Consider the following 27524-nt stretch of genomic DNA (forward strand, 5'->3'; position numbering starts at 1 on the left):
TCACCATTTCATTTTTGATTACATGTATTAATTTTCTGTTAGACTCTTCTGCTCATGGGAGTCAATTAGATAAAGAGGAAAGAATGTTGGGTTTGGATTTAGAAGACTTAAGGAGCCTGTGTGGCCTATGGGATAGGGCACTGTAATTGAACTTAGAATGAACTGGGTTCAAATCCTGTTTCAGATACTTATTAGCTCTGTGACCCTGGGCAAGTCACTTAACCTCTCAACTGGTTTCCTCATCTAGAAAATGAGGGGAAAGCATTCACTTACCTTGAGATTCTTCCTACCTCTAAATCTTGATTTTTTTCAGCTTGCTTTTCAATGCTTAGATAGCATTGTGTTGGCTGCAGGAAGTTCATGATCTGTCATGTCTCCAATTAGATGTGTATATGTATGTATGTGTGTGGGTGTGGGTGTGGGTGTGTGCACAGATAATGGAATTTAACAGTTGTTTCATGTCTGTCTCAAGGACTTCTTGATCTGGGAATTTTTTTCATAGTTTTAGGACATGTATTCTAATATCAACTCATAGTTTCTCATTTATCCCATGAACAGAACTAGGTAAAGTAGATGGATAAATCTGTACTTATTAAGCAGCCTTGTTTCACTCCTCTGATGATGGGTAGTGTCTGTGACATGCTGTCATTTAGCCTAACTCACCATATCATTATGTAGTATCTGTGGAATCATAATGAACTTCTATACATAGCCAATGTTTCTGAGTAGCTGCCAGAGTTCAGGCCTGCTAATGATGTTGAACATTTTTGAAAAGATTGGTGGATATTCTACAAAGCAGGGGTTCTATCAAGGGCAGAATCACCCAAAGTGAAATTTACTTCTGTCTTGTCTTCTGCATTTCAACTACAGGCTAAATTATTTGTCTATGAATTGAAGTTTCTTTCCAGCTATACTGCTGCTATTATTCAGCCTGGTTTCCCTTTATATGCAAATTTATTGCAGTTCCTTAAATTTAAGTTCCTTAAATTATACAATATTCAACATAAAGGTACTAATATAGAAGGGACAAATGTAAAACCTTGTAAATCTAAAGAGTTGGCTATGGCCTAATATCACTTTTTCATGTATTTTAGAAAATAATCTTCTGGAGACTTTTCTTATTAAAAGATATATTTAAATAGATGCATACATTATATCATATTTGTTTATTTATATGCTTTAAAAATGGCTTTTTATCAGTTGGGGTACTCCCTCCACTAACACAGATTACAATTTCTTTACACTTTAAGACTATCTTTGTGAATTGCTATTCCCACTTCTACCCCCTACCTCGTGTCCAACCTTCTGGTGAAGAGCTTGTCTAAATTTAGACTGCTTTTATACTACAGATTTATATTTGAAGTCTTTCCAGGTTTGTACCAGCCATCAGACCTTACTCTTCACTTGTATTGTCTTTGAGAACACAGGGTTAACTCTACCCAACAAGGTCAGGCACAAATATACTTTAATGGAAGTATATATGTGTGTGTGCATGTATGTGCATATGTTTATAAGCATGTTATATTTATATATGTTCATATATAAAATATGTACATGTGTACTTATGAACATACCACGGGGAGTGAAGAAATAAGGAGTTAGGAATTGGTAGCCATGAGGGATGTAGTACAGTCCGTTTTGACTGAAACTCAATGCACACGAGACTTATGGTTTTAGAGATTTTTCTAAATCTCAGAGTTTATGACTTTCCCCTAGTCATAGAGCTAGTAATACCACCAGTAGAATTCATATCCAAGACTTCCTAGTCAAAGTCTAACATTTTATATATGTATATGTGTGTCTGTATATATGTATATATATACATACATACATATGTATATAGTTTTTCCATGTGTGATTTACTATGTGTTTATCTTTAATTTTCTTTCTCTATATTTGTGGTTCTTTGTGTGTGTGTATGTGTACACAGTTATTGGTGTAGGTAACTTGTGAGAAAAATCTTTCTTTCAATGTAGACTGACAACTGTTCTGCAGCTTTAAATCTTAGAAAGTTGCCTGTAGTCCTTAGAAGATGCATAGCTTTCCCAGGATCACAAATTATACTTCTAAGACATGGTATGAACCTTGGTCTTCCAGAATTATCAGGGCAGTTTTCTATACCCTGTACTGTGTATACTATATGTATGTGTGTGTATTTGTATGTAGGATGGTATATATCTGTAAGATATATATATATGTATATATACATATATATGTGTATACATACACACACACACATATATAAATTTAACATTCTATATCTCTCCTCCCAGTTAATAGCTGAAGTACTAGAAAATGTTTTTTGCTCTCATTGCCTCAATTTCCTCTCTTTTTCCACACATATCTCAGTCCTTTGTAATGTGGCTTCTGACCTTACCGCTGAAGTGTACTTTCCAATGATCTCAATGATTTTTTAAATTTCCAAATACAGTGGTCTTTTCTAAATCTTAATCATCCTTGACCTCTTTGCAGCATTTAACACTTTTGACCACTCTCTTTTAAATGGATACACCCTCCTTTCAGGGTTTCTATCTATCTGTCTGTCTGTCTATCTATCTATCTATCTATCTATCTATCTATCCATTCAACTGATGCCCTGTCTTGGCTGTCTTTCCTTTGCAATCGTTTCTTAATCTCTTTTGCAGAATCATCTTCCATATCCTGGGTCTCATCACCTATTGCCTGGACTAAAGGAGTCAAACCAATGGACCCCAGGCCCATTGATAGATGCTGCCCAAGTCAGATTAAAATGTATTTGGAGAATATTTAGCAAAATAAAAACAATACAATAAAACATACAGGCTATTACATAAACTGTCAGTATGTGGCCTACAGGGATCCTTGTGTTAGGTTTAGTGGTCCACATTTCTATTTATTTGACGTTAGTTGCCTGTACTATTGCAAAAGCCTACTAATTTGTCTCCTTAATTCAAGTCTCCCCTTTCTCTGATGCCTCATTTGAACCTCTGCAATTCTTTTAGGTTTCTTTCAAGCTAATCCTTCACAAATCTACCAGGCTGATATTCCTAAAAAAACAGGTCTGACCATGTTACCCCATAATCAGTAAACCACAACTCTGTATTATTACTTGCTGTTACACACATACTTCTATTGTCTCTGTGCCTTTGCACTGTTAGTCCACCATACTTGAAATGAACATTCTCCTTATATCTGTCTACTAGAATCCCTGCATTCCTTCATGATACAATTCTAAAGGCACCTTCTACATGAAAACCATATATACACACATAGGACATCTAAGATGCCCTCAGTCAACAACATTCTCACTCCTTTCTTGCTGAAAGTACGCTAAATGTATTGACATTGGCAATTTTTTTTTATTATTTCCAGTTTTAAAAATGTACATATGAGTAATTAACTACTTTTGTCTGCTGTCCTGTCCTGGGTTTGGGGGATTCAAAGACAAGGGAAATAATATATGCTCTACAGAAACTTAAGTACCAAAGGAATCTCTTCTGAGCAGTCAGGGATAGCATTATGGAATTCCTGGAGCACCTAAGGTTTCTGTGAAATCAGCAAAGTTTGCTCTGTAATCAAGATCATCTTGACTATAGAGATTCCCCACTTCTATAGGGAATCACTCTTCTGCTTGGTCTTTGCACAGGATAATCCTGACCACAATAGCAGGTTCTTTTCATCCTGATTGATTCCTTTCTTGATATTTATAAACAGATGGCTAGTGAATGGAGATATCTCTCTGTTTTCATCTCTTGGGCTTATTTCATCTTATTCTCCTTCATTCTTTCTCCATTTCAGCCAACCTAGATTACTGACTAGCTCTTTCCTCTTCTGGTCCTACACTGTCCTGTTGCTGTGTGTTGCCACAGGTCATTCATCTCTCCTGTGTAAAATAAACACATGACTTCTGCATCACTGCCTATCAAAATCTTTCTCTTCCTTAAAGGCTCAGCTCAGATTCTACTTCCTTCATGAAACATTTCATGATTACTCAAATGTTGTAAGAAATTTATTTATAATTTCCTTTAGACTCTGGAATTTCAAAGGATCAGTATAAATGGTAGAGCTAATAGAAAAAAAAATGATGGTCTAATTTAACCTTAAATTTAGACATAGATGTCATTAATATTTCATTTTCCACATAGTACACATTCAAATCTGTGAAATAATTTGAAGGAAATGCCTTGCATTTGGGAAATTTATTTAATCGCCATCAAAATTATGTGTTATCTTTTTGGATCCAATAATGGCACTGTGAAAAGGCTATTAAAAATATTTATGAATGAATGGAGCTTGAGATATCAAAAAATTCCTCATTTTGTAGCTGGGACTAGTAACAGTTCTCTTGACAAATTAAATGTTAATTTTTACAACCCAATCTCATAATGACACCTACACTGAAATATCTTTTCCACAGTCTCATAATGAACTTTACAAGTTAATGGCAATGTATGCATAAATGTGGTACAAGTTCCTCACACATTGTAGAATTTCACTTTCTATGACTGAATTGAAGGCATGATAGCAAAGTTACAAAGGACTTTATCTTTGTAAGAATTTGTGCTTATGCTATACAGTTTTTATATGGAATGATGTGAAGGTGATTGAGTGAATGAAATAACCAATAAAAAAAGGAATCTATCCTGTCCAGTGTCATTTATAGGCAGCTTTAAGATTTTTTGAACAAAATACATGAAGAAAACACATAGGAAAAATGGAAAAATAGTGTGAATGCACGAGTGCACAAAGAGACACTACATTTGAACAATGACTTCAAACTCCAACTTTAAACAAATAGAAGAATAAGAAACAAATCATACACACATTGAAGAACTAGAAAATAAAAAGTGAAAAGGGAGTTAGTTCATGTAATCTCTACTAGAATAAGAATTACTTACCTACCATCCAAAATAATGTAATGAATGCCATGAGGTTGTTACTCCCAGGTCATACAGAAATGGCATGATTGCCTTTGTAATCAAATGCTGCAGGAAGGTCAAAGAAGAGAAGTCCTGAGAAATGATCTGTGTGTCATTCAAAGGTTGTTACTGGCATGGGAAAAAGTATTTTGGGTAAAGTGGTACTAAAGAAATCTGTGTTGCAAGGAGTTGAACCATAAATGGGTGAAGAGGGAAGTGGAGGTAAATCTTGACAAAAAAAATATTTCTAGAAGCTTAGCAGTGAAGAGGAGTTGTGACATGGAATGATAACTTGAGAGGGTAGCAAAGAAAGGTTTTTTTTTCAGCACTAGTTGCATTTTTGGGATGGGGCAGACTAAGTATGTTTTTAGGATGAGTAAAAGGATTCAGTAGTTAGAGGAATGTGAAAGAATAAAAGAATGATAAATAAAGGGCATCTAAAAGACAGGCTGGGATGGGGTCGAGAGTACAGGTAGAAGGGTTAATTTAGAAAGTTCAGTACACTTCATTATCTGAGACTGGAGCACCAAGCCAGAAAATGTCTTATGACGTAGTCAGGCTTTGGGGTATGGAACGGTAAAGATTAGGGAGATCTCAATGGACACAGTGAAAAGAACTATTTTACTTACAGTCAGAAAATTTAGTTTTGAATTCTAGTTCTTACTCCTAATACCTCTGGGAAAGTATGCAAATCACTTAATTTATTTGAGCTTTGGACTTCTCATCTACAGAATGGGAATAATAACACTCAAATTATTTTTCCCAAAAAGTTTTTGTGAGGAAAGTGTTTTATAAATGTGGTGATGAATGGTAGCAATGTTCTCAATAAAGCTAGCATGCCAGGTCAACTGTTGAGAAAGAAGAGTATGGAGATCAGGGCTTAAAAAAAGAGAAATTTTGGAAGAAGTGCTGTGGGAAATGTGATAGGGAATCTGTTAGAAATGAAAACAAGAGTTGTGCTTAGGTGATGGCCTAGAATTAACTTAGAAAATACATTTATAGTGAACCTAATTAGCAGAGTTTCATTTTTTTGTTTGTTCATTTTTTTTTTCGAGCAACCCTTGGTGGACTCAGTTTGGTAGCAGATTGAGTTCTGGACTTGGTGTTAGAATGATCTGAGTTTGAATCCTTCCTAACACACCTACTACTTGTATTACCTTGGACAAGGGGTACATGTAAAAAACATTGACTCTGGAGTCAAAACACCTAGTTTCAAATCCCAGCATTGATGCTGGCTACATGTATGACTTTGGACAAATCACATAATCTAACTGAACCTTAGTTTCCTCTTCTGTGAAAGGAAGGGCTGGATATGATGGCCTCTGAAGTGCCTTCCATTTCTAACTCCATGATCCTACTTAATCTCTCTTAGCATCGGTTTCCTCATCTTATCACATTTCCTTTACTCCCTCTCAAAAAAATCTTCCCTTCTTCTAAACTTCCTTATTATTGTTGAGGGCACCACCATCATCCCAGTCACCCAGGCTTGCAACCTCAGTGTCCTGTTAACCCTAACCAGGGCAGAGGAAATTCAATTCCAGTGATGTTCCCTACCAGTCCATATCTGGCAATATCTTTTTTTTGTTGTTGTTGCCTTTTTTGGTGAGGCAATCAGGGTTAATTGACTTGCCCAGGGTCACACAACTAGTAAGTGTTATGTGTCTGAGTGGCAATATCTTTCAATACAAGTCAGGCATTAACAAGGAGGCCACTAATCTTTGTAGCCTCCATTGTAGTGTCTTTGTGTAGGGTTCCTCCCAGGTCCACCCACTGACTGTGCTGCTGCTATTTGATTGAGACATCCATGTCAAAGAAAATGGGCACTGTGCTACCATCTCCCTGAGTGACAGCAGTGTCTTAGGGTGACTCATACACTGTTCAGCTGCTAAGTGGGGGCCTAGGCCAATTTTAGAGCCAACCTGTGAGGTGTCCACCCTGCTACCAGATGTTCAGCAGGAGTACAACCAGCTGCTAGCCTGGCTTGTGGAACAGCTACATGGGTCTTGCAGTACCTTCTCAGTACAACCACAGATAACTGAACTCAATTTCTCTTTGCTGGGTCTATGTGCAGAACCCAAATATTTAAATAAAGTTTTATTTATTTCTTATGCAAAAAACAAAAAGGCAATTAGAGGGTACAGTGGTTAGAGACCGGACCTGGATTCAGGAAGAATAAGTTCAAATCCTGTCTCAGACACTATCTGGGTGATTTAGGCAAGGCATTTAATCCCTGTATGCCTCAGTTTCCTCATCTATAAAAGTGGGATAATAATAGCACCATCTTCCAGGGTTATTGTGAAGATAAAATTAGATAATATTTGTAAATTACCTGGCAAAGTCTTTAATAAATGCTTTTTTCATTCCTTTGCACTCTGAATATATTTTATATTTGCATAATTGTTCACTTTTCCATTCGAATGTGAGCTCCTTGAGGATTGGGATCATGTTTTTGTTTTGCTTGTTTCTCCTTTCTTTATATCGCCAATGCTTGGCACAGCACTTGTTTGACACTTTTATTGATTGCGTGTTTTTTTTTTTAACTCTACCAATTCCAAGAGGTAGAAAACCCCCAAAACCTTTAATTTAGTAGATTCTGCCATTCTTTATTATTGTACTTCTAAATTCTGGGTTGACTAATTATTTGGAGAGATTATCCCTTCTTTTCTTGAATGTCTATAGTCAAATGTGTATCTTAGTTCACCTGAGACCTCATCGTCTCCAGAAATTCATCTTTCTCTTCATCATCTTCCATCTTTATCAGCTCTGAAACTTGCATTGATCCTCATCACCCTGGTAAGGGGTGGGGTGGACAATGAACTCTTTCTAAATCTTCTATTTAAAGGCCTGGAACACATACTTCATCATTTCCCACTGGCTGCAGGTGCCCTCTCCTCCATTTTCAGCTTTTTTTTCTGTTATATCTTCTTTCATTGGATTGTGAACACCTTGAGAGCAGAGACTATCTTTGACGTTTCTTTGTACCCCAGGGCTTACACATTACATATTATGTATCGCAGTACCTGACACATAATAGGCCCTAAATAAATGTTTCTTGACTGACTAACCAACTTTTTAGTCCCATGTGTGAATTCATATTTATACTAGTTGTTTCTGCCTTGTTTTAGTTTTTAGGTAACACAAATCAAGGAGATAGACTGAAGCAAAACCACTATCTTCATCCTATTCAACACAGCCACAACTGTCATCTGTGTTTTTTTGTTTTGTTTTGTTTTGTTTTGTTTGTTTTGTTCTGGTGAGGCAATTGGTGTTAAGTGACTTGCCCAAGGTCTCACAGCTAGTAAGTGTCACGTGTCTAAGGCTGGATTTGAATTCAGGTCCTCCTGACTCCACAGCCAGAGCCTTATCCACTGTGCCACCTAGCTGCCCCTGTCATCTGTTTTTAGCTTAAAGTTACTCTGAGCAATACTTTATTATGGATGTTTGATGTTGACTCACATTGGAAAAACATCTGTCATAAGCTTAGGGAAAAATTTTCTTCTAGTCTTTTATATTGTACTTAATTGCTACTTATATGGTCTAGTAAGTATGCTTCACATTTGGGAAATGTTATTCATCAATAAGAAATCTCAATGACTAAATCTGTGTATAGTAGAATAGCACAGTCCACTTTCTGTTACCCAACTATACTCTTATTTCAGAAAACAAAAGATAGACCCAAGAGAATGTGTCCATCGTAAGAGACTAATTAAGCAATATCTTTACCGTATTCAAATATAACATTATCCTCTTATATTCTTGAAGATATTGGTCATGCTTTCTAAATAACTTTTAAAAAGGAACCTGACTTTTTCCTTCTGTGTTCTTTACTGTCCATCAGTGTTTCCTTGAAGGGTTGTTTGCTCTGTCAGAAATAAATAATTGAAAAATATTTAATTGAAAATTAGCTGAAAGAAAAAGAGATTAAACTTCATAAATTGTGAATGTCAATTCGGATCTCCACCTGCTATTTCTGTGTTTGTTCGCTGGGCCTTAAAATATTTTCCTAATTTAATAACATTTTGACATCTAATTGGAACATATAATGTAGATCTATTCTGATAATTCAAACAAATGCTTTCTGTCATTAACCTGAATAATTGAGAGTTGCCTATACTTAGGAATACACCATATGTTTTTTTTGGAAAATCTCCTGTTTACTCATATTACTTTCTTCTTCCATAATTATCTTGAATTTACCTATTATTCTAACTAGTGAAATGTTATGCATTTGCTATAACCATGCTAGCAAAGTGAGTAATTAAAGCAGATGGCAAATAAAAATAATGGTGGCATCAAACAAGCATTTTAATTGACCCACAGATTTTTAACTTAATTTCCTAAAAGAGCAGAGAGGTGTAGAAGGTTCTGAACTTGCATTAGGAATTTTTCTTCAGAATATTTAAGGGACAATCAAAATCAAAATTTCTCTGTTTTCCTCTTGGTAGGTTCTGTAGCCACTGCTTGTCGTGATCCAGGTATTCCCATGAATGGAACTCGAAATGGGGATGGGAGAGAACCTGGGGACACAGTTGTTTTTCAGTGTGACCCAGGTTATGAGCTACAAGGAGAAGAAAGAATAACCTGCATTCAGGTGGAAAACCGTTACTTCTGGCAGCCCAGCCCACCAGTTTGTATAGGTATGGATTTAACCCATGTATGTTATGTTTGTTTGTTTTAACTCTAGTGGAGTAGATTGATAGCGTCACAGATGTCATGCATTGTTTTCAAACTATATTTATTGACAGTGGGCTACCCATTTATTGAAATGGTATGTAAGGGGAAGATAACCAGACTTAGGGAGTCAGAAAATCTGGGTTCTAGTCCTAATTAAATTACTTATTAACTGTGTGATCTTTTGCAAATCACTTAATTTCTTTTAAAGGTTAGTTTCTTCATATGCTAAATAGGAATGTTTTATCATGCCTAGCTATCTGAGTAACTGTGCAGTATGAAGGAGATAATGCATCTGGAAATGCCTTGCACTTGTAAGTGCTATACTGATATAAGGTACTTTTATTATAGAATTTTTTAAAATCACTATTATAAGTTAGTATTTTCCAAACCTTGACTTCCAGTTCAATATACATATTAGACAAGGATGCTACTTATCTAATTTTGTCCTGGTAGTAGATTGAATGGCCTAGATTGGCCTGTCCTCAGTTGTCTTACACTATTCATCTATAGAAAATTTAAAGAAAGTAGCTACAGGTTTGTAATTCCCCCAAGGAAGAAAATAAGGACTTATTAGAAGATACTAATGTGGATTTCAGGGAGCTCATCACCAGAATACATACATGCATATATGCACACATACAAACATGTATACCTACATATTGATAATACATATATTTGTATGAATATGCACACATTTATGTATATAGTATGTATTAGATATACATAAATACACCCACATCGGGTGTTCATGTGCATTTGTATGTATGTAGGTAGATGGAAGCAAGAACAGGATGAATGCCTAACATAGTGCTAGTGCCAGGAGTAGAGCATCATTTAGCCTGGGAAATTTCTCCCAGTATGGGGGAAATTAAAGAGTTGTCCTAAGACAATTGTTTTTCCCTAAGGAAATATGTGGGATCTAAACCTGGATGTGGGACTGGCCTGGAACTTTGAATGGAGCCAATGATAAGATGCTAATAGCAAAGGCAGAGTAGTCTGGGGGATGTGGAGGGAGGAGGGAGTGTCATCCTTATCTCAACTTGATTAGCCTCTGCAGAAATTCTTCAAGTAGAATCAAAGGCAGGCAGTACTCTAACTTTTTCCTTCCTATGGGTGATGAGAGAAACCCGGCCTGTCCCTTTATCTAGAGAACTACTCCCATAGTGCTTATCCTGGAAGTCCAAGGGTCACTTTGAAGAATGACTTGCTGCCTGGGTAAAAGGGTGAGCCTAAAGACAAAAGGAAAATCCCTGACCCAAAATGCACATACAATGCTTTGGTAAATGAGAGGGTGATCTTTGGCTAGAAGCGGGGACAAATTGAGGGAAGCAGTGCCTCTGTGCCTTCTTGGGGATGTCTCAGCTTATGCAATCTAGAAGTCTTGTCTTTTCCTGGAATTTCTGCCTTCAGAGCTTCTCAGTCATGGTTGGAACCCAGGAGTTCAGCAGGAAAGCCAGATTGTGAAAGTGTACTAGACCATACTTTGTGGCGGGTACTTTGGAAATCCTGCGTATGAAAGGGGAACACTGAGGTTTTTTTTTTTCCTCATTAATGTCCTACAATACATATAGAAGATGAAGTATGGCAGAGTACAAAGGACACTAGAATAGGAATCAATGAATAAAAATTTAAGTCCCAGCTCTGCCATCAAATGACATTATATTGTGAAACAAATCAGCCTTTTAGAGCACAAATTTCTCATTTGTAAAATGAGGGCACTAGATAAGATTATCTCTAAGATTCCTTCCATTCTAGCAAGCTATATCACTATTGTCAGTTTTTTAGGTGGTGGGACATCTAAGTTATCTCTATTTTGAGTGGAAATTGTATTGCACATTTCATTGGTGGTGTGAAATACATGCAATAAGACTGGAAACATTTGATGAACCACTAATTGAGATTGTAGCGTATTGAACTTGTAGATTGCAAACTAAATATTAATCAACAAAATGACATGAAAGCCAAAATCTTTGACCAAATTAAGGGAAGCAAATTATTTAGAACAAAAAACATCACTTGTCTTGCTCTCGTGCCCAGAATAGATGTAGAATGTTGTTATGTTTTCTTTTCTGGTTATGAGTGTCACATTTCAGGAATGATATTGACCAAGATAGAACCTACTCAGAAGAAAAGGACTAGGATGATAAGGGACTTGGAACTACATTTTGTGAGACTCAGTTTGGAATATTAGGACTGCTTATGGTACAGAGGAGAACAGATGAATGGGAATGGTCGATGACCTTAATGGATATTCTCTATAGAAAAGAAGAAGCAGAAAGCTTTCTACTTGCCCTCAGAAGGCAGAGTAAGAACTGATGGATAGACCTTATAGATTGGGGAGATATTGATCCTAGGTTGAGAAAAGCTTCCTACCAATTACAGCTGGGAAAAATGGAATATCCTGCCTCAAGCAGTGAGTTCTCAGTCACTGGAAATCTTTAAGCAAACACAAGATGACTACTTGTAAGGGACATTTCAGAGAGTATTCATGATTCAGAGATGGATTAGGTAGACTTTATGGTAAATTCTAAGCATAATGTTCTGTGATTCTGTCACTTTGTTATAGCTCCTTTATCTCTTATTGAATGACACAACATATACCCCAAAGACAGCCTCAGAGTGAGACTTTAGTAACTTATGAAATGAAGTAAAAAAAAAAGCAATGAATTCTTCTGTGGAAGTTGGACTAGCGTTTGAAAATGTATACTAACAGATAAGTAGATAACTTTGTCCACAATTTTCAATTCAGAAAAAGCTGAGGCTGAAATCCTACTTAAACTGAAGAAGTTAGAGGAAACAAGCTTTTATATAATCTTGCTTTTTTTTTTTCCTGGACAGTTGGGGGATGGAAGCTGCACAGAGGATAGCTTGAGGACACGATATATGTTAGAACTCTTCTGTGGCAGAAAATAACCTTTTTAAAAAAAAAAAAGCTGAAAAACTGCTAAAGCTGCAGAAAGTTTGACCTCTGAAACCGATAAGAAGGAATCCCATGATTGGAAATACAATGCCCAATATTAAATCTTGTACATTTTAGGAACACTATAAGTCTATGTCTTAGACCCCGGAGCATAAGGCATTTTGCTAGCATGTAAAACTAGTTATCCTCATAGTAAGTACTAAACAGAAGGGGATCTTCTTTAAGAGAGTCAATAGAATTCATCCCACCAAATTTGACAGTGTGAAGATTACTTTGACATTGCCAGAGGGTAATGTAGAACTATTCAGTGTTAAGGTAGGTAACTTAGACAGTTGTGGCTTTCTGGAATAGATGGTAAAAGCAAATAAAATTGATTTGGAAAAAAAAAAAAGGAAAAAAAAGCTGAAGTAATTATTAATAATTGACACCTAGAGGGCTGTTTGCCAGGAAATCACAAACAGAACAGATCGTGTGTCAGAATTTGATAAACTCTTAACTCAAAATTAATTTATGTATCTCATGTGTTTGAAGAAAATTCCATTTTGGAAAATTCATAGTTAGATCATAGATAAATAAAAAGGTTTATATTTATGAATATGTTCATGGCATTGCTAGGGTTTTACAGAATGAACCTCTTTTATTTATTAATGAATCACTAACCATTATTTTATAAGACATTCAGAATAAAAATAAAATTCCTTGCAGAATTAGAGGTGTATTATTATTAATATGATTTTCTCCTTTATTTTCTCTTTGATATTTTCAGTTAAGTAATGGCAAAATTTGAATATAATTCTTTGCACATCATTGGTACTGAGTAAATTTTTGTTAAATTGTATAAAGGGGTGAATGATGACGATGATGATGATGATGATGATGATGATGATGATGATGATGATAAATGTAGAATTCTAACCAATTCATTCCATCCTGATGGAAATTCCAAGAAAGTTTTTGAGAATATTTTAATTACATATACAGTTATCCTTTTCACATCCTGGGTGTTAGGGGTGCAGTGCCTCCACAGTCTGGAAAATCCATGTAAAATTTTTGGGCCCTTCATACCAGAGAAGAAGTCTGATTTTTTTTCTTTTTCTTTTATGGAGTGTTTACAGTACCTTATTGTTGAATTTGGGTTAAGTAATTGATTGTAGGCTCTGTGTCATCTGCTAGACTTTGCATGTCATATGTAGCTTCTGCAAAACTCCCCCAAATTTTTTATTTTATTTCTTATGCTGACCTGTGATATACAGAAGCTACAATAGGGAAAGTCATGATGTGGAAGATATAATTACAACTGTTTTCCTTTTTACTTGAGATATAAATAAAAAAGCACATTTAATATCATAAAATCTGGAGCACAAAGTAAGGACCTTAGAACTGCCTTATCAGTCATAGCCACAGAATCTTTGGGTTATAAGGGACCTCAGGGGCCAATCAAGAAGACAGCGAATACTGCTGCCTTTCATATAGATGGTTGAACAAATTGAATCTCTCCTTATATGACTGAAATAACTGAATTGGGTTGATGATTTTACAATTATAGGCCTTACCAAGACAGTACAATTGGAACATAGATAGGGGGATCAAAATGTAGGGCATTTCTTCTTCACCAATAAGAGACAATGTAGCTTAGTGTATAGAGAGCTGGGCTCAGTAGTATGAAGACCTGGGTTCAAGTCCAACTTCTGTCACAATGTGGCTATGTGACTAGGAACATGTCACTTAATCTCTTAGTGCTCAAGACAGCTTTCTAAGACACCAAAATATGGAAAAGCTACAGATAAATCTAGCATTGCACTGCACTGCTCGTCTAGTTCTTCCCCACAGCAATGAAAAGAGAAGTACAGTCCTTATAATTTCCAATGAGTTTGTGATTAATTACAGTAATTAATTAATGAAATTTATCTGAAAATTCTTTATTTCATAAGGGTTAGAAATATGAAGTGTATGATGGATACTAACCTGATTGTGTCTCAAAGATGTCATGGATATTTATTTTCTCTTAGAAGTTTCCATACCATCATTTCCTCACTAACATTTTTTTTCTTAATTCTGCTAGGTCCTAACAAATTTTCTGAAAATTAAACTGTGTCCAAGTGACTCTGACAATCATCACCTTTAAATTAGGTTATGATTCTGTCTCATTTTCTCCATTGAGTCATTATAATAATAGAAACCTCACTGTAATAACTAACTATAGAAATAACTTGTCTTATCATGAAGGCAAATAGATATAACTTGAAAATATTGTATTTCTTGTATTAACAAAGCATGTAATTTCAAAATGCTCTAGAATTAATTGTATGACATCATTGAATTTGCTATTGTTAAATACTTTTTTACTCATGAGTGGGTCAAGGGAGAATGGAAAGATTAGGTGTTAGGTCAAAAGCATCATATCCAAGTTTATATACACACATGTGTATAAATATATGTATGTGTATATACATGCATGCATGTATACCCACACATACATATGTATGTGTGTGTCTATATGTCATATATATAAATTGAACGTGGGCCTATTATAATATTATTTATATAGTTATATTTGTATAATGTTATAATGTATAATATATATTATGTCATATATCATATCATGTCATATCATATCATATGTGTGTTGTATGAATTGCTGTTTATCCTTTAGGAATATTTAAGAATCAAAGGGAAACATAGTACAAACCACCCTTCCATTACTTTGTGCAACTATTTTAGTTTCTCATGTAAATGAAACAAAAAAGCAATAGAAAGAAATTGTAAATTACATTTTCTAAAATTTAGTAGTTTGGATTATCCAGATTTATGGTGATAGATGTATCTAATTCCTATTTCATATCAGAACAAAACAAGAACAATAACCAAACATTTTTATGGTATTTAAATTTTTACAAAGCACTTAAAATACAAGGCCTCTGTGGGTAGTTCAAGTATTTTTTCCCCACTTCACAGATGAGGTTGCTGAAACTGAAATGTTAAATGGTTTGCCCAAGCTAATGTTATATTCCTTGACATATAGTTATGGTACTAATAGGGTATTATTCAGAAATATCCTAATTGCTTCTTTGCTAAATATATTGCCCTAAATCTAAGAATGTCTTCAGGAGACCTACTAATAAACAAACTGGTAGTGACCATGTGGTTTTTGTATGTGTTTTGTCTTTCTTAAAGCACCCTGTGGAGGCAACTTAACAGGTTCTTCAGGCTTCATTCTGTCACCGAATTTTCCTCATCCATACCCTCATAGTAGAGATTGTGACTGGACTATCACAGTCAATTCGGATTATGTTATATCTTTAGCATTTATCAGGTAAAGGACTCCAATCTTATATTTATTTTAACAAAAGTTTTTGGCCTAATGTGAATTTATCTGCTGATCTTGTCCTGCTGTCTTCCATGCATGGATTTCTAGTGTGATTAATATTAATAATAAAAGTCTTTTGAGGGGTTGGTGTGAATAAGAGACAAATAAGAAACAACAAAATGTTTCCAGTCTATAATTGAACATTTAAAAAGTGTTTATGTATGGATTAGAACTCAGGTCCTCCTAACTCCAGAGCCGGTGTTCTATCCACTGTGCCACCTATCTTCCCCAAGAAAAAAATATTTAATGCTGCACAGTTCTCTATTTAAGTTATTTAAAAAATGCCAATTTTGCATGCCAACCTTTGTTTTGGATCTAATTTTATGTTTATTTTAAACTTACAGTGAATGCAGAAATGCTTCCAATTCCTAAGGTTCCCTTGTAAATGTTACTGTTAATGAATAGCCATAGTATAGGCTATGTTTTCATGATTTCAAGTCATTCTAATGAAAAACCTTTTAAAAATAAACTTTACAACTCTGCCAGACATCCTGACATTTTAAAACATTAAAAATATACCCGAATTTTTCATTTTAATTCAGGTATTTGGTGATGTGTAATCAGTATTAGCAGCTATTTTGTAATTGTGTTAATATTTATTAGCTGTTCACCTTAAAATATTAGTATAAACCACTTTATCAGGTGTAGCTACCATCACAAAGTATTCATAGGTGATGGTTGGTGCACAGCTCTGTGTTCAACTTTATGCATTACTATATGATTGTGTCCTTTTATGTTAACAACATTAAGAAGCTATTTCCCAAATGATGTATTATAAATTCCAGCACTAATGTGGGGTTTTTTTGTGTATTTTTAAAGTTTCAGCATTGAACCAAACTATGATTTCTTATATATATATGATGGACCAGATAGTAACAGTCCACTAATTGGAAGCTTTCAAGACAGCAAATTACCAGAAAGAATAGAAAGTGGTTCTAACACTATGCATCTGGCTTTTCGAAGTGATGGATCTGTCAGTTACACTGGCTTTCATCTAGAATACAAAGGTAAGTGTGAGCATTTCATGTTTTCACATATAGCTTTTAATTTCTATATGCTAAAATGTATATTTGCTGGAGCCAATGTGGCAACGTACAGCTCAGGATACAGCTGAAATATCCCTACATTCCCTTCCAAACAACTTTAAAATAGCATCTCAAATAAAATTTTGGAGAGGCAGAGCCAAGAAAAGGTCAGAGAGTAATATTCATTTATAGCCTAAGACAATTAAATAGGTCCACAGTGGAAGACTAACACTGGGATGGGTGTAATCCTGGAGCATGGCAAGAGCACCAGCAGTGGGCCTTGGAGGTAGCAGCAGCAGCTTTGAGAGCTCTTGGCTCAGAGACAAGTGGGTCAGACAACTTGTCAGAGAAAGATTACAAGGGACCCTTTACTGGCATTAGGAGCAACTGGTGCTAATTGTTCACTCTATTGCCCATAAGCAGTTCTAGGTCACAGTTACAGGGTAGAGAGGAATGCTTGTGATTGGTCACAAGGGAGCAGGGACTCTGGTCACAGTTTCATGGCCAGTAAGAGTGCAAGAATTTGTGGCTGCAGGAGATCAGGGACCCTCCTTGGGTAAATACCAGAGCCAACCAGGACAGCAGTGACCACACCATTGCCAGGATAACACTACCTTGGAAGCACCAAAAACTTGCAGTCCCCAAGAATAAGTTCTGAAAACAGAAGCATAAAAAAACCTGAAGCTTGATATAGTGCTTCCCCACCCTTAGCTGAGCAGAGTCCAGAAAGTTTAAAGTGAAGAAATAAGCTGGGAAAATGAGCAAACAACAACAACAACAAAATAATTTGACTATAAAAAGCTACACTGTGGCAGAGAAGACTAAGACATAAACGTAGAAGACAACAATTTGAAAATAGCTATAAGCAAAGCCTCAAAGAAAAATGCAAGAATTCCTATGAGTTAAAGAAAGGGATAAGAATGGTAGAGTAAAAATTGGGAAAAGTAATAAGAGTAATGCAAGAAAATTATGAAATAATAATTAATGGCCTTGTAAAAGAGTCTCAAAAATACTGAAGAAAGTAATACCTTAGGAAACAGAATTGGCCTAATGGTAACAGAGACATGAAACTTTAATGAATAAAAAACCCCCTTATTTAAAAGCAGAATTACCAAATGAAAAAGGAGGTTTAAATGAAAAATTAACTGATGAGAATAAGTCCTTAAAAAGTAGAATCGAGGTGGAGCCAAGATGACAGAGTAAAGGCAGGAACTCACCTGGGCTTATCTCCAGACCCATCCAAATACCTTTAAATAATGACTATAAATAAATTCTAGAGCAGCAGAACCCACAAAAAGAAAGAGTGAAACAATTTTCTAGCCCAAGACAACTTGGAGGGTTGGCAGGAAAGGTTGGTTGTACCAGAGTGAGAGAGGAGCACAGCCCAGCATAGACCAGGCCCCAGCAAACCAGGAGCAGCCCTGAGGGTGACTGAATCAGTGGCACCAGTACAGTGTCCAGACTTCTCAGCCCACAGATGCCAAAGACAATTTAGGTCTGCAGGAAAGGTCTGTAGCACCTGGGTGAGAATGGAGCATAATCCAGCATATCCTCCAGCCCCAGCAAACCAGGAGCTGGCCTTGGGAGCCACTGAATCATCGTATCATCATCAGCAGCAGCAGCAGAAGTAGCAGCAGCAGCAGTAGCAGCAGCAGCTGTTTCTGGAACTCTCAACCCACAGATGGTAAAGAGGCCAAACAAATGGTCAGGAGAACACAGAGGTCTCTTTGCTAGCATATACACTCAATTGGGTAGAGAAATCTGTGTTACCCTACAGTAAAATTGGGGGCGGGGGAAGAGGATAAGAGAAGGGGGGCAGTCATAGAAGGGAGGGCAGATTAGGGGAGTGAGGAGTCACAAGCAAAACACTTCTGAAGAGAGACAGGGTGAAAGAAGAGAGAGAATAGAATAAACTGGGAAGGGGGAGAGAGTAGGATGGAGGGAAATATAATTAGCATTACCAAATGCTCCAACAATCTTTGCTAGCCTCATTTCTCAAACATATAGAGAACTGAGTCAAATTTATAAAAATAAGAGCCATTCCCCAATTGATAAATGATCCAAACATATGAACAGTTTTCAGATAAAGTAATCAAAGCTATCTATAGCCATATTTAAAAAATGCTCCAAATCACTATTGATTAGAGAAATGCAAATCAAAAAAATTCTGAGGTAGTACCTCATACCTATTAGATTGGCTAATAGGACAGAAAAGGAAAATGAGAAATGTTGGAGGGGATGTGGGAAAAATGAGGCATTAATGCACTGTTGGTGGAGTTGTGAACTGATCCAACTATTCTGTTTGGAACTATGCCCAAAGTACTATAAAACCATGCGTACCCTTTGACCTAGCAATACCACTGTATCCCAAAAGAAATAAAAAACAAAAAGGAAAAGGACCTATACGTACAAAAATATTCATAGCAGCTCTTTTATGGGGGCGAAGAATTGGCAATTGGGGGGATGCTCATCAATTGGGGAATGGCTGATGTGTGGTGTGTGATTGTGATGCAGTACTATTGTGGTATAAAAAATGCTCTTGGAATGCTCTCAGAAAAATCTGTAAAGACTTACATGAGGTGAGACAAAGTGAAATGTACTGTGTACGAAGTAACAGCAATGTTGTAAGATGATCAGCTGTGAATGACTTAGCCATTTTCAGCAATACAGCAATCCAAGACAATTCTGAAGAACTAATGGTGAAAAGTGTTATCCATCCCCAGGCAAAGAAATGATGGTGTCTGAATATAGACTGAAGCATACTTTTTACTTTCTTTATTATTATTTAATTTTTTGGTTTATGTTTTCTTTCACAATATGACTGATATGGAAATATGTTTTGCATGACTACGCATATATAAGCTATATTGAATTGCTTACCTTCTCAAAGAGAGGGATGGGGAGGGAGGAAGGGAAAGAATTTGGAACTCAAAGTTTTAAAGGTGAGTATTAAAAATTGTTTTTACGTGTAACTGTAACTGTAAAATAAAATCATAAATAAAAACTAAAAAATAATAATAAAATAAATGTTTAAAAAAGCAGCATTGGCCAAATGGAAAGAAAGAGGTAAGAAAACTCACTGTAGAAAATAATTCCTTAAATATTAGAATTGGACATATAGAAGCTAATGACTTCATGAGACTTCAAGAAACAATTAAACAGATTCAAAAGTATGAAAAATAGAAGAAAATATGAAATATCTCACCAGCAAAACAACTGACCTCTAAAGTAGATCTAAGTGAAGTAATTTAAGAATTATTGAACCACCTAAAAGCTGTGATCGATAAAATAATCTAGACATCTTATTTCAAGAAATTATCAAGGAAAATTGTCCTAATATCTTCGATTGAGAGAGTAAAATAGAAATTGAAGGACTCTACTGATCTCCTTCTGAAAGAGATCCCAAAATGAAAACTCTCAGGAATATTATAACCAAATTCCAGAGCTCCCTGGTCAAGTAGCTGTAAGCAGTCAGAAAGAAACAATGCAGATATTCTGGAACCACAATCAGCATCACACAAGAGTTATCAGCTTCAATGTTATAGGTTCATGGGGCTTGCAAAAGGATATTCCAGAAGGCAAAGGAACTAGAGTACTATTGTGCTACAAGAAATGAAGAGGGGGGTGGTTTCAGAAAGATAAAAACAAAAACATGGCAAGACCATTAAGAACTTATATGCAAAGTAAAATGAGAACAGGGACATCATTATACACCATAACCACAAAGTTGTAATGATGATAAATGGTAAAAGACTTGGCTACTCTAATCAATAGAGTGACCCAAGGCAATTTCAAAGGATTCATGATGAAAAAAATGCTATCCACCTCCAGAGAGAGGTGTTTTGTTGCCAAAGTATGATTTTTTTGTTTTATTTTTTAAAATATTTAGTATTTCATTTTCCCAAGTTACATGTAAAAACAATTTTTAACACTCATTTTTAAAATTTTGAGTTCCAAATTCTCTTCCTTCCTCCCTCTTCACCCCTCTCTTTGAGAAGGCGAGCAGTTCAATATAGTTTATACATGTGTAGTCGTGCAAAACATACCCATAATAGTCATGTTGTGAAAGAAAACTTAGACAAAAAAAAATCAAGAAATATTAAAGAAGAAAAAAAACTGTTTACATTCCTATATTAGAAGATGATACCAGTAGCTCCTAAGAACTTTACCATTGTTAGGGCAGTTAAAAGGAGTATACATAAATAGAGGGAATGGATGTGAGATGACTATGATGGGATGATTTCAAAAAAAATTTTAAAAAATATAGATGTGAAAAAAAGGATGTACTGGGAGGAGGGGGAAGGGAGGAGTAGAGTGGGGAAAATGTTCTCATATAAAAGAGGTATGCAAGGAAGTGCCTTTATAATGGAGGGGAAGGGGCAGCTAGGTGGCACAGTGGATAGCCACTGGCCCTGGATTCAGGAGGACCTGAGTTCAAATCCGGCCTCAGACACATAACACTAGCTGTGTGACCCTGGGCAAGTCACTTAACCCCATTGCCTAGCCCCACCCCCAAAAAAATAAATTATAAAGGAGGGGCAAATGGTTATGGTGGAGAACAGTGCTTGTACTCATAGATACTTTTCCACAGGAAAAAAAAAAGTCACCAAGAAGTCATTATAGTCACCAACCCACTTTTTCATTACTAGAAAATCTTTATGAGATATATGTCAATGCACCCATTGAGGATATCTTTGATGAAAACATAAAAAAGGAGACAAATAGCTTTTCTTAGATGATTGACATACTATGTATTTGTAGTCTTACAACTACCAGAAGTAGAGAGAGTAAGAAATCCTGCTATTTGCTATTAGTGGTGGTGGGAGTGTTTTTCTTTTTTTAATTTAATTTGTCAAAACAAAATATTGCCTTAAAGCCTTGACTCAAACAAGATGTATTTGATCATGTGATAAAATGAGCCTCTGACAGATAAGATCCTGGAGACAACTTTGATTGATAATTTGTTGAATTTGACATTAAGGGAGTTATAAAATAGGGAGACATATGGTCACCTAACCCTTTTGTCAATGTCATGGAGAATTTCTGTACTGAGTTCAAAGAGAACATTGAAAATCGTTTTTATTGAAACTCATAATCATTTGAAAGAGATCTAGTCACCACTATATGAAAACAAAACACATATTATAGTTTACAAAAAGTAGTTGAATAGATAACCCATTGAATTATTTTAAAAGTATCTGTCTCTTAGATAATTAAGATGTACAATGAACTACAGATGGATAATGACCTAGGCAAAGAATTAAATAGGAGGAAGAGATCAAGCTGCTTTTATGTAATTGCGTAGTACTTTCAATGAGCCCAAGCTGCTGGCTGCCATGAATGCATATCTTCTTCTGTTTTGTTTTTTTAATGAGTATTATTTTAGTGGTGCTATATGGCTGTAAATTGTGGGATACCAAAAACTTATTATAACCAGAATTACAGATGATCTAGAGGATCTAAAGGATGATGAAAAGATGCAAATGGGTATAAATGTGTAAAATTTACACATTTATGAATGTATACTCATATTACCAAAAATGATTTGCAATGCCATCAAGGATATGTGTGGTTATAAAAGAAAGTGGGCTTGTCATGCAGCAGTAGAGAAGGGAGAACAGTTGTATATCTGAATCCTACACTGGAACTCACAAAGTAATAAAAATGGAACTATGAGATGGCTTCTAATAGGTTATTTGGCTCCACTGAGGATGATTTCTGGAAAGATATGATCAGTTATTGCATATGATTAAAAATATGAAGAATTGTTCTTTGTACCAGTGAAGGTAGTGCCCAACACTGAAGAATTCATGGATCTATGGAAGGACCAATGTATTGAAAAAATCATAGCATAAGAATATGATTTGAATTATACATCATAAAATAACTTGTATAAATGTTAAGGTGTCTTAAAATAAGATCCCACATATTAGCACAAAATGGAACAGTAACAATTAAAAAAATTCTAAGTCTTATTTATGTGTTTTTATAATTCAATACATAGATTATGTGCATTTGGATATAAATATTTACACATAAACATCAACTTACTTCAAGGCATATTTTACAACATAATTATAAGTTTTTAAAATGATAAATCAAGTAACATTTATAGGTTTTTACTTATAAGATTTCTGCATATTTTATTTTTGTGTTATGATAGTTTGGTTTTTATTGGCAGTTGAATGTTTTCTTTTTCTCCAAACAAGTGTTTTAGTGATTTTTTTAAAAGAACTATTTTGCTGAAGCATCTTAAATTACCAATTGAGAAATAAAAAGACTTCTTAGGCTGGAATTTTTGTAACTTTCTAAAGGTAGGGGAACCTAATTTATGCTCAAATAATTTATTTACATATATGTGCATGTATATATTTATGTGTACATAAATGCATATATGGCACCATATACACATATATGTGTATGTGTGTGTGTTTATATGTGCATATGTATATATATAAATGGTATGACTTTGACAGATGCATTTTAAAGAATATATTCAACTTCTTGTCTATCTAATGGCTATATTTTTTTGAAAAAAATGACAAATTTTAGAAATATTTCATACACACACACACACACACACACACACACACAGAGGAATGTGTGTGTTAGATCCCAAATAGTTGTCCAAAAACTGGGATTTAAAGATATCACTCATAGAAAAAAAATTTCTTTACTCCATAGGAGTCCTTCCTACAAGGTTGCCTATTCTGAGAAATCAATGTTCAATGTCTTGTAACCATAAGTTTGAGAGGGGTATTTTACAGCCTTCTGTCTAAAGATAGGGAATTCAGGCAGCATGAACTACTTGGCACAAATTGAGCTACACAGGACCCCATAGCTAGAGGAAAAGAAAGGGACTACACAGATGATGTGGAGGCACAAAGACAGACAATGAATGCAGGTCCAAAGATAAGGATGTTGTATGTCTAGCAATCATTAGTAGCTCTCCCTTCTAGATATTCTGACCCCTCAAGGTGGTACTATTACACTCAATGTATGCACAAGTCCCAGGACTAGAGGGTTGCCCCTTTAGCAAAACAAAGTTCATTTTCCTTGTGAGAAGTGTTGGTTGGTTGTTGTCCTACATTCTTGAAGAGGACCAAAATTACATCACTATGTCAGAGTCAAGGTATAGTGTGTTCAACTGTGGCTGATCAGACTAATATAAACTCAGAAGGCTCTACTACAGATCAGGCACAAATAGTCCCTATGAATATTTGGTGTGGAGATGTCTCTGAATTTGCCCATCTCATGTTTCTTTTGAGCTACTATAAGTCTGCTTCGCTCATAGAACACAGCAACTTCTTGGATGCAAGCATGCTATGCTAGGTGGTCCTTTGCCAGTGTCTCCCATGTCATGCAAAAAATTCCAGAGTTCTTCAGAGAGACCTTCAGTGTGTCCTTGTATCATTTCTTCTGACCACCATCTTCTTGGTGTGAGTCATCTATAAAATAGTCTTTTTGGCAAGTGTAAGTTTGGCCAGCCCATTGGAGTGGCATTCTATGCAGTAGAATTTGAATGATTGGTAGTTTAACTTGAGAAAGCATCTCAGTGACCAGTACTTTTTCTTGTCAGGGGATCTTCAGAATCTTCCTAAGACAATTCAAATGGAAGTGACTCAGTTTCCTGACATGGCACTGGTATACTGTCCAGGTTTCACAGATATGCAACAGTGAGGTCAGCACAATGGCTCTGTAGATCTTTAGTTTGTTAGGCAGTCTATTATCTCTGTTTTTCCCACACTTTCCTTTGGGAGCTCCCAAAGCTAGCTCTGGCAATGCGTGTGTCAACCTCATCCCCTATATGTACATCCCTGGAAAGTTTCCTGCCAACATAAGTGAACTTATCCATAGTGTTCAGAATTTCTCCATTTGCTGTGTGGTGCTCGTTGGTGGAGAACCTGTGTTTTTGTGGTTTTAATTGTTAAGCCAGAATTAGCACAAGCAGCAGAGAATTGATCTGTACTTTACTGCATATCACCCACACTGAAAAAATAAAAGGGGTAGCTAGGTGTCCTGGTAGAATAGAGCTCTGGTCTTGGAGTCAGGAGGACCTGAATTCAAATCCAGCTTCAGACACTTAACACTTAATAGCTATGTGACCCTGAGCAAGTCACTTAACCCCGATTGCCTCACCAAAAAGCAAAAAAATAAAAAATAAAATAAAAATGTGAAAAAAAAATTGAATGCACAATCATCTGTGACCAAAAAATCATGTACCAACTGTCCCTGCACTTTAGTCTTGGCTTGTAGCCTTTTCAAGTTAAATAAGTTACCAACAGTGCAGTAGTTGACCTTGATGTCATATTCTTCTTCATTAAATGAATCTGACAACATTGCTGAAAACATGGAAAAAAAATGGGAGCAAACATATAGCTCTGCTTCATTCCATTTGTAACTGGGAAAGCTTAAGAGTGTCATCCATTATCCAGAACCCGTATAAGCGTGCCATCATGAAGATGACATGCTTTAAGGTAGATAACCATCTTCTCGGTGAAGGATCAGCCTATTAAGGAGAACTAAGAGAGAGAGAGAGAGAGAGAGAGAGAGAGAGAGAGAGAGAGAGAGAGATTCCCTCCCTGCCACCTCCCCCTGTGACTGTCACAGGACAATCTAGAGGAGGCGTCCTTGAACTCCTTTCCTGTAACTCCTCTTGTTATATAACCTGGAAAATTTTAGTCAGCTTTTGCATGAGCACTGGACTCCCTGCCTTGTAAATCTCAGCTGGAATAGAATCAGTACCAGGTGCTTTGCCACATGAGAGGCACCTAACGAATTAAACACCTTTCAACACTTCTTTTTCAGTTGAAAATTCTCCTAGAGAGGGATTGACTTCAACCTGAGGTATATGCTCAGTGGCTTCAATATTGATTGATGACAGTCTCTTGAGCACACTGTGGAATTGTTTAACCCATCACTATAGGATCATGTCTTTATCACTAATCATGCCACAATGTGGCTCCATAAGCATTGAGTAATTGAGATGCACCATAGGTCTTTGGACAATAAATAGCCTTCAGGGAATCATAAAAGTGTTTGAATTGTTACTATGGACACAAAACTGAATTTCATCTGACTTCTTACTGAGCCAAGAATCCTGCGTCTCTCTAAGTTTCATTTGCGCTTTACTTTTGATGGCGTTAAATGCTGCCTTCCTAGAGATGAATGAATTATCCTGCTGATAAACACTGTGGAGTTCTTGTTTTTCATTTAGTAGCTTCTGAATTTCCCCATCATTCTTGTCAAACCAGTCTTGATGCTTGTGAGTGTTCTGGTCCAGATGAGTAAATGTAGTGCTGCAAACCAAATCTCTGAAAGTTGTCCACTTATTTTCTGCTCCACTGTTGCCAACTATGTGTTGGCTCAGTTTTTCCTCCAAGTTAACAATGAACTGTCCCCACTTGGAGAAGAGCTCTAATCTGCTGACATTAAGTCTTCTGGTCTTGCTGACATTAAGTCTTGCCTTGGGGCTGCCACTTTTGTTGAATGTGAATATTTAGCTTGGATAGGATAAATCTTTGATCAGTCCAGATTCCAGATTCCGCACCACACATCACCATCTTTACTCTCCCATCCTGTCTGCCTCTTCTTACAATGACATAGTCTATTATATGCCAATGTTTGTTGCGAGGGTGCTTCTATGAAGTGTTATTGCATTTACATACAAACCATAATGTTGCTCTGAATTTGGAGGATTGAACACCTATAAATAGCCTTATAAATAAGTTGGATGATTATTAAGGATTTATAGTGCTGTTTACTCCTTTGACCATATTATGTTGGTTAAAAAAAAGATCATTGCAAATTAAATTATTTACTTCTAGCAACTCCCACAATGCCTCAGATAGATTGAGGAATAAAGGGCATGAAAGAGAAAAGGAATAGTTTGGAATCTCTCCTCCCCTGTGATCAAGTGAGTTAGGAATTACCCTTCTAATTGAAAAAAAAAAATAAAACAGGCAGTCTGTCCCTCACAATTCTTATGCTGTTCATTAGTGGTTAAGGTGCAGGCTCTCTGAGGGTTATGAAAATTCTAATCACTGCCAAGCTTTTGATGCAAATAGGGAAGTAATGTTATCAGTATGATTAGCATGAAACTTTTTTTTTTTGATAAAAAAAGTGAAGTTCTTGCCAGCTCCACTTACCAGTGCTTGCTAAGGCCCTCTACCACTAAGGTTGGCCTAGTTTATTATAATTCCAGGTTAGTGTTAAAATGGAATGAAAATTTAATCCCTCTGGACTCAGGCCATGTCTTTTCTTTGGGGAAAAGAAGACACCAATATATTAGATATATTTAGCACATGAACTGAAGTTCCAAAATATTCATTCAGCTCTAAGGGGGTATAGTGTTTTGGGTAGTTGGAGGAGAGAGGAGAGGAGAGGAAAGAGTCACCAGATTCACCAGTGGCACCATCTCTTTTCAGTCCTGCTCCCAAGTGGAATGGCTTGGCAACAAGAAAGTACTGCAGAATCATCTAGCCAAATGGAAAGCAAAAACAAGCAGAAGTTCTCAGGCCTGGACTGTCTAGTTTTTATTTGAGGGATTTTTTTTGACTCTATAAAGATACTAGAGCAGAGGGCAGAGAGCAGAATGTGGCTGACCAGCAAACCTAAGGTTGCTATGTGCCTTAAGGAGA

At 36.0% G+C, this 27524-nt stretch overlaps 1 protein-coding gene across 3 annotated transcripts in view; it reads left to right on the forward strand.

The window, feature by feature from the left end:
• Positions 1-27524, forward strand: part of CSMD3 (CUB and Sushi multiple domains 3) — a 1542511-nt gene that overhangs the window by 1185023 nt on the left and 329964 nt on the right. For all 3 annotated transcript variants that reach the window (XM_027854053.1, XM_027854054.1, XM_027854055.1), the window contains 3 exons: positions 9344-9535; positions 15667-15805; positions 16679-16866. In XM_027854053.1, the coding sequence (XP_027709854.1) occupies positions 9344-9535; positions 15667-15805; positions 16679-16866 (519 nt within the window). The remainder of the gene's footprint in view (positions 1-9343; positions 9536-15666; positions 15806-16678; positions 16867-27524) is intronic.

Source organism: Vombatus ursinus, unplaced genomic scaffold (assembly GCF_900497805.2).
Source record: "Vombatus ursinus unplaced genomic scaffold, bare-nosed wombat genome assembly UNPS02010284.1, whole genome shotgun sequence".
Lineage (NCBI taxonomy): Eukaryota > Metazoa > Chordata > Mammalia > Diprotodontia > Vombatidae > Vombatus > Vombatus ursinus.